Below are 9,363 nucleotides of genomic sequence, written 5' to 3' on the forward strand. Positions count from 1 at the left end.
ATTTTCTTAAGTATTAGTATTATTTTAAGTATATCTTTTTTATATTTCTGGTTATTTTAGTGGCAATAGTTTAGCTTAATATTATATTGATGTGGAATGGGAGAAAGAACAGTTGTTAGGGAACATAGCTCATGAGGACTGTCTCAATTTATCAGAATAATGACACCAGCCAAAGAATACTTTCTGAGAACTTTTAACAAATACTCTATAAAGATGGAATAAGAGCTACAATTAAGTGAAAATAAAAGTGTGTTTAATAGTTCTGGTTATACCTTTTGGATAGTGCTTCCCCTGAAGTCATATCAAATGTTGAATATGTATTTTCCTTCATTTTAATGACTATAAAACCTACAGGCTTTTCGGCGAGGTTTGGTTCCCCCTTCTTTTCCTCCTCACAGAGACTGCCAGGATATTTATTTATTACTTTTCCTCTAATAAAAGTCAAACTGTCATAAGACTAGCCACATCCTAATTCATTTGCACTATCCTACTGACATGAGTGTATGTGTGTGTGTGCATGTATATATTATCAACTACTGTATCATCTCCAAGGTCATGCTTTAAAACATGTAAATACTGTCTATCTCCTTCCATTTATCAAAATTACTTATCCCAGTATTCTGTATTATTTATCCAGAATTATTCTACCAGTACTTTGTGTCAAAGACATTATCACCTTTTAAATGTTAGTACACCTGTCATTTCTTCATTTTCTCTTTATGTAACAGAAAGACTGTTGTGCACCATTGTCTTGACCGTTTCCACATTTCTTATACTTGATTATTAAATTTCTAACTCTGAAACCGGATCATTTCATGTTCATTGACAGCATCCAAGGAGAAGAACCTGATTGTAAAAAAAGCTAAACAGGCATGCTCACTGTTTTCATTCTATGTAAACTGAGATCCTCATACATCTCAAATGGTGTAGTATTTCTGTTAGGCAGACTTATTTTTTCCCTAGTGATAAATTCTCTAAAATTCCTGGGATAGCCTTTTTCTCTCATCCAGTCTCTAACATCTGCTTGCTCTCTCTCTCTCCTTTTTAAATCAAACTGCCATCTATTTCACAGAAAATAAAAAGACTAATGGAAGAAAGCAAAGTCATTTTTTTTTCAAAAAAGAGTCCAACTCTCCTATCTTTGTTGTTACATTCTGCCCACACTCGTGTTACAGAAGATCCCTTTCTGCATTATTCCTCATCTCTACTCAACACAAACCTTAAAGCCTTTGTGAATAACTGCACAATGGGCTTAACATCCTTTCAGACACTTAATGTTGATGCCCTTTGCAAGGCCAAAATAAAGAATCAATCTTAGTTAACTTTCAGCACAATACTTCCCAAATAGTTTTTAATTAGCAATAGAAAAAAATAATAAGAGCAGAAGTCAACATCAGTGGAAAAGTTATCACTAATAATGGGATAAGTAAAAATCATGCTCACTCTGTAATCATGCTCAGAAAAGGACAAAACATTACATCTTTAGTATTTCTGCCAAAAAAACCTGATCTGAACTAATTCTGATGAAACATCCGACAAATATAAATTGAAATATGTCTTATAAACTATCAGTGGCATTAAAAAAAAGACCAAAGAAAAATCAGATTAAGAGGGAGTAAAGAGAAATAATTAAAGAAAAGATAAAATCCTGGCTTAAGTCCAGAACCAGATTTTCTTTCTTTTGCGGTTAACTGACATCAATGGGACAAAGGCCAAAATTTGAGTAAAATCATTGCATTAGATACTAGTATTATATCAATGCTAATTTCTTAATTTATATAATTGCACTATGGTTAAAAGAACATCTTCATTTTTTTATCTCTTATTCATAACTAAGAAAGAAAATTTTAAGCATTTTATAATAGACTTAGAATACATTAAGATAGTAATAGAAAATTCAACAGGTTTTTAACATGTTTGCTGTGGTAAGTAGAGGTTGACCTGATTCTGCATAACAAAGATACATACAGAACATTACCATTCTGAATTGTGTAGTAGTTCATTTTAAAATCATTTACTGAAACTTTCAAACATATGGTTTTAAATATGCATATTTTACGTAGAAAATTGCTTGAAGCATTTCTGTGTTCCTTGAATAACCATTATGTTTATATGCATAAACCAGGAAAGGTCTAATTGCTATTTGCATGGATTATTTACAGCTAAGTGGTCTATGAAGAAATGAGAGTCCATAAAAATGCTATTGTGTATGAAAACCAATCTGTGTTGCTCATTTTAATTTGGTATATCAGTTTATAGATTTTAGAAACAGCCATATAAATGTTTCTCACAAACAGAACAAAGGTTACAGAAGTAATCTGTTGACTAAATGCTTTAATAAACTTTTCTAACTGAATGTTTTATTTTCACAAAAAAATGGATTTCCTGTTTCCAATAGGTATATCACTGCAAATAAAAATGTGCATTTTAAAAATCACTAAGATGACACTTTTCTGTAGAATTCACTTGTCCTTTTATCTGATATTGTTGTAATAATTAAACACATCTAACATTTGTTGCCACTAGTGATATTGGATGTTTTGTTTATTTTTTGGGGGACCAAAAATGCTAGAGGTATATAAAAATACGGAAAAGACTACTATAGAGTTATTCATCCCAAGATATTCACACTCAAGGAGAGCAGAAAACAAAATAACTGTACTTTCTTCCCTTAACTTTTTGTTTGTTTGTTTCAATGGTGAAAACATGATTCTACTCTACTCTTTAACCTGAACATTAAAAGTTATAGTGGCATCATGCTTATAAGTTAAGGGAGTCTTTATTGTAAAATGGGCATAAAATCCTAGTCTAGTTGTGATTTTAAAAAAAAAAAAAATATATATATATATATATACATACACACACACACACACACACACATGCTCCACTTTTCTTTCAAAGGGAAAGTAAGTAATGTTCTCTGGTGTAAGAAGTTTCTCACTGTTGCATAAGGACTAACAGTGAACACCCAGAAGGATGTTCAATCCCAAAAGCAGCAACCAGTCATATTAATTTGTGGAAAATGTCATACAGAAAAGGAAATAAAATCCAGGCATCCAATCAAATGCAGAGAATGTGAATACAGAATAATACAAGTAAAAGACTAAAATTTTGGTGGTTTCTGATACTCAATGAAACATTTAGAATTCAGAGGAATATCTAAATTTATGTTTAAATTTTCCATAAATGTCTCTCTTTGTTTTGTAGCTTTTGGTTAAAATGTTTTCATTATAATTAAAGCTATATAGTCATAATACCATTTCATTTTATTTTAAAACCATGTTTTAGATATCCAATTTTATGTGAAGAAATTATTTTTGTTCAAATAAATAACTTATAACTATATTTCATATGAAATATGATACACAGTGAAAGTTAAAATTGTTTCCCCAAATCAAGATTTTAATCAAAACTTAAAATCATCTGGTGCTCTTTCTTTAAAATGAAACAAAAAGTTATAAGTTATTTATTTGAACAAAAATAATTTCTTCACATAAAATTGGATATCTAAAACATGGTTTTTTACCTTATAGAACACAAACATTCCAGTTTCTTTCCTCTGCCAAAATTTTAAAAATTGTGAAGGTTTATGCTGAAATACAGAAAGGTCCACAACAACTAATAAATGAACAACAGAACTCAAAATTATGCATGCATGCATACACTAAGTGTGTTGGTGTACTCCACATCAAATAATACTAGAGTGTTGACAAAGTTGGTAATGTACAAAAGCAGTTTCAAGGAATTTACTTAATCAGTGAGTAAGCTTAGAAGGTCCTAAGGGTTTTTTTGTTTGTTTGTTTTGTTTGTTTGTTTGTTTAACAGATTATTAAGGCAGGTGGATTTTTCTAGTTATAATCATTCATGAAGCTCAAAAATTTTTCTTTCAGGATAAAAAGATTCAGAGTTGAATTACACTTAATTGTTGGATAAATATTGAATTTTTGTCTTGTTTTTGGGAACATGGAATTAATGATAAAAAATATACTCCATGTGTTCTAGGATTCCTTCACCATGGGACATCATGTTAACTTCCCTAACACACATTTTTTTTTAAGATTTTATTTATTTATTTTACAGAAATCACAAGCAGGCAAGAGAGGCAGCAGAGAGAGAGAGGGAAGAGGGCTCCCTGCTGAGCAGAGAGACCAATGTGGGGCTCAATCCCTGGACCCTGGGACCATGACCTGAGCCAAAGGCAATAGCTTTAACCCACTGAGCCACCCAGGCACCCTATCCTAACACACATTTTAAAGACTAGCTATCCAATTCAAAAATTATCTATGCTACTTTTTATAAATACCTATATCTATACTACCATCATGGTTTCCTAAGTTCTTCAAATTTTTTACAAGCTGTATGAAATGCTATGATGCTCAGAGTTTTTTTATTATGTTCAGTTAGCCACCATATAGTACATCATTAGTTTTTGATGTAGTGTTCAATAATTCATTAGTTGTGTATAACACCCAGTGCTTATTTCAACATGTGCCCTCCTTAATACCCATTAACTGGCTATGCCATACCCCTATCCCTCTTTCCTCTGAAACCCTCAGTTTTTTTTTCCCAGGATCCATAGTCTCTCATGGTTTGTCTCCCTCTCTGAATCCCCCCTTTCCATTTTCCCTCCTTCCCCTTATGGTCCTCCGTGCTACTTCTTATATTCCATATATGAGTGAAACCATGTGATAATTGTCTTTCTCTGCTGGACTTATTTCATTTAGCATAATCACCTCCAGTTCCATCCATGTCAATGCAAATAATGGGTATTCATCCTTTCTAATGGCTGAGTAATAGTCCACTGTGTATATGTACCACATCTTCTTTATCTATTCATCTGTTGAAGGGCATCTTGGCTCCTTCCATAGTTTGGTTATTGTGGACGTTGCTGCTATGAGCATTGGGGTGCATGTGCCCCTCCTTTTCTCTAACTCTGTATCTTTGGGGTAAATGTGATTCCTGAGTCATGAAGTAGCTATATTTTTAATGTCTTGAGGAACCGCCATACTGTTTTCCAAAGACTTCAATCTGACACAAGAATCCATCAAAATCCTAGAGAAGAAAACAGGCAACAACTTCTTCAACATTGACTGTAGCAACTTTTTTTCAAGTCTTGTCTCCAAAGGCAAAGAAAGCAAAACCAAAAATGAACTTTTGGGACTTCATCAAGAAAAAGCTTCTGCACAACAAAGGAAAACAGTCAACAAAACTAAAAGACAACCCACCAGATGGGAGAAGGTACTTGCAAATGATATTACAGATAAAGGTGTGATATCCAAGATCTATAGAGAACTTCTCAAACTCAACTTTCAAATAACATATAATCCAGTAAAAAAAAAAAAAAAAAAAAATGGGCAGAAGACATGAACTGACATTTCTCCAAAGAAGACATACAATTGGCTAGCAGACACATGAAAAAAAATGTTCAACATTGCTAGTCATCAGGGAAATTCAAATCATGAGATGCCACCTAACACCAGTTAGATGGCAAAAATCAACAAGGCAGGATGTTCAAAGAGCACTTCATTGGTCAATGTTTTCTTTTATCTGTGACTTTCATAATTTTCTAACTCTACTTTACTCTTTTTTGACCTTGCCTGTTTTAGACAGGGGAGTGCCAACACACATGATCTCTCTCCTTTTTTTAAGATTTATTTATTTGAGAGAGAAAGAGAGAGAGCATGCAAATGATGGGAAGAGCAGGAGATGGAGAGAGAGGGAATCCCAAGCAGACATCCTGATGAACACAGAGCCAATTGTGGAGCTCAATCCTACAGCCCTGAGAGCATGATCCCAACAGAAACCGAGAGTCAGACATTCAACAAATTGTATCATTCAGGTGCCCCAATATCTCTTTATATTAGTTCCATAATTAAATAAGTAATTTCCAACTCATTGGATAATATAGTTACAATTTTAACTCCTAATTTTATCACAAGTCCTTTATATATCAATAGTTTAAATATTTTTATTTGGTTAACCAGATGGAGAGGCTTAATGGAAAAATATTATAACTGGAACTCAAGACCACTATTATATTTCAGTGATTCAGCTCTTTGGAGCCATTTATCTATAGAAAGGAAATTATTTTATTTCTTACCTACATAGACAGTTTTGAGAAAATAGATATAAAATTGCTTAAAGATTATTTTTGAATGGTGCTCTATACATGTAAAAATCAGTAAGTTTGAGCTTGAAGTTAGCACATATATCATTTCCTAATACATTACTAGGAACAACTATTGACATTGTGAAAAGTGTGTTCACATCCATGGGAAAAGCACTGAATAAAGATGGGCTCTGATCCAGCCTTACCACTCATGATTGGCCAGTCCACTTCATTTCTTTTAACTTCAGCTTCATTATCAAAGTGCTGTTTCCATGTGCAAATTTGGCTCTCTATTCAGCCAACTATTCTCAATAAGTGTTGCTTATATCTGTATCATACAGATAAATCCTTATGAAATTGAGTGGCTTCAATGAGAGTGTGTATTATATAGTAATTTTCTTCTCTAAGAAGATTTTAAATTTATTTTTCTTGGGCGCCTGGGTGGCTCAGTGGGTTAAGCCGCTGCCTTCGGCTCAGGTCATGATCTCAGGGTCCTGGGATTGAGTCCCGCATCAGGCTCTCTGCTCAGCAGGGAGCCTGCTTCCTCCTCTCTCTCTCTCTCTCTCTGCCTGCCTCTCTGCCTACTTGTGATCTCTCTCTCTCAAATAAATAAATAAAATCTTTAAAAAAAATTATTTTTCTTCATTTGAAAAGGTCAAATTCAAAAATAATTTAAAAAATAAAATTAAAAATTAAAAAATTAAAAAGTATTAAACTGTTACCTTGGTTCATAAAATAAGGAAATGTCAAATTCATGCATCGTGTATGTGTAGCATATATGTAAATATAATATTTACAACACTATGTATTAAAATCCTTATAAATTTAGATTACTAACCTAATTCCTAATGGTTTACTAGAACAGATTATACAGGAGATCTGGTGCAAAGACTCAATGGTTAATAGGAATGGATTCTTTCAGCTGCATAATGAAATTTATTAAACTTTAAAGTGCTCAAAAATAAACAGAATTCAAGCAACTAAATTTATATTATCATATAATATACACAGAAACTCTGATGATCTATCTATATCAAATTAAAATTGGGAGATTTAAATTTGGGAATCATTGGGTTGATAATTAAAGTCCTAAAATAGGATAAGATCACAACACAAAAGTTGAGATTAGTTTCTCAGGAGTCTTAGACTATGTATCAGTTATTTTTCTCTTGTATGAATGTCAATCAAAATGTTTTACAATAGCTTTTAAGCAAATAATAAAATGTTTTATGTTTTTGGATGGCCATTCTCCATGACATTTTTGTACATCTTGGGAGAGTTTTTGTCCTACACTGTATTTTCAAGAATGTGTGTATAGGAAACATGCTTGGAATGTATAGATATGTCCACCTCCAGGGAAAGGGGCAGAATATTTTCCTGACCAGGAAAAAAAAAAAGGTAATGTCTCTTTATAGGACCAAGTTCAGACAGCTTTGCTTATAAAGCTGCTTATAAAAACAACCCTTTTATAAGATTGAAGGTTTTCCATGCATTCAATCCTTTAGATGAAACACAAACAGCTTGTGGAGACTTCCCAGCTGGTCCATTTCATGTTACTCATGTGCACTTACTTAGGTTGCAAAGGAAACCCATGTGAACTTAAAGATCACGCAGCTTGCTGTACAATGAGTAATAAATTCTTTTGTTGCTGACCGAGGAGTCTCATGTCTTCTGGCAGCATTTATGAAACTGTAGCAAGCTAACTTGTTAGTTTCTGAGTGGGTAAAATCTCTGACCTATCATAGTTCTTGATATACATGACAAGTTCAACAATTAACTTTCTTTGAAGTGCATAAACTAAACTCTTGTCTACATGCCTCGGGATTTTCTCCTTTTCAACAATGCTACTCTAAATACAAAACACCATGTATACACATCACCCCTCAGGAAATGTATACACATCTAGATGTTAAGTTATTTTATTTGCTTGACAAGAGCAAAGTTATATGTATAATTATCTATTACAGAATATGTACTTATACATTACCTTTCTTGTGGAACATTCATATCCTTTTTGAATTATTTAATGTAATATTTCTAATTATCATACTAAAGGTTTATCTTTATGTCATATAACTTTCAGTTTACTATAGCACCAAGAACCATAAGATACCTGGGAATAAACCTAACCAAAGAGGTAAAGGATCTGTACTTGAGGATCTACAGAATACTCATGAAAGAAATTGAAGACAAAAAAAGATGGAAGACCATTCCATGCTCTTGGATCGGAAGAATAAACATTGTTAAAATGTCTATACTGCCTAGAGCAATCTATACTTTTAATGCTATTCCGATAAAAATTCCACCAGTATTCTTCAAAGAGCTGGAGCAAATAATCCTAAAATTTGTATGGAATCAGAAGAGACCCTGAATTGCTAAGGAAATGTTGAAAAACAAAAATAAAAAGGGGGGCCTCATGTTACCTGATTTCAAGCTTTACTACAAAGCTGTGATCACCAAGACAGCATGGTCCTGGCATAAAAACAGACACATAGACCAGTGGAACAGAGTAGAGAGCCCAGATATGGACCCTCAACTCTATGGTCAAATAATCTTCGACAAAACAGGAAAAAAATATACAGTGGAAAAAAGTCTCTTCAATAAATGGTGCTGGGAAAACTGGACAGCTATATGTAGAAGAATGAAACTCGACCATTCTCTTACACCGTACACAAAGATAAACTCAAAATGGATAAAAGACCTCAATGTGAGACAGGAATCCATCAGACTCCTAGAGGAGAACATAGGCAGTAATCTCTTCGATATCAGCCACAGCAACTTCTTTCAAGATATGTCTCCAAAGGCAAAGGAAACAAAAGTGATAATAAACTTTTGGGACTTCATCAACATCAAAAGCTTCTGCACAGCCAAGGAAAACAGTCAAGAAAACAAAGAGGCAACCCATGGAATGGGAGAAGATATTTGCAAATGACAGTACAGACAAAAGGTTGATATCCAGGATCTATAATGAACTCCTCAAACTCAACACACACAAAACAGACAATCATATCAAAAAATGGGCAGAAGATATGGACAGACACTTCTCCAATCAGTTTTAAAATTCTTATGGAGCTTTTCTTAAAATGTCACTGCACCCATCCTCAGGGACCATGTGCATCAGTTGTTGTATCACTGTGTGTAGTGTATAGTATGTTGAGAATAATCTTAGGTGGGTAAATTATAATATAAAGTTAGATCTTATTAAAAAAAAAGTCTTTATTATCAAATACTTCCACATTAGAGTTGTTATGGGA

General features: G+C 33.2%; 1 protein-coding gene across 1 annotated transcript; it reads left to right on the plus strand.

The window, feature by feature from the left end:
- Positions 1-2,952: 2,952 nt before the first annotated feature.
- LOC123393486 (DNA-directed RNA polymerases I, II, and III subunit RPABC4-like) lies at positions 2,953-3,135 on the plus strand (the record flags this gene model as incomplete). Its single annotated transcript, XM_045085568.1, is given in 2 exon segments — positions 2,953-3,088; positions 3,090-3,135. Coding segments are annotated over 2 exon segments (182 nt in total), but the record flags the coding sequence as incomplete, so codon positions are not given.
- Between the last annotated feature and the right edge of the window lie 6,228 nt (positions 3,136-9,363).

Source organism: Mustela putorius, unplaced genomic scaffold (genome assembly GCF_011764305.1).
Source record: "Mustela putorius furo isolate JIRA1106 unplaced genomic scaffold, ASM1176430v1.1 tig00000868_pilon_pilon_pilon, whole genome shotgun sequence".
Classification (NCBI taxonomy): domain Eukaryota; kingdom Metazoa; phylum Chordata; class Mammalia; order Carnivora; family Mustelidae; genus Mustela; species Mustela putorius.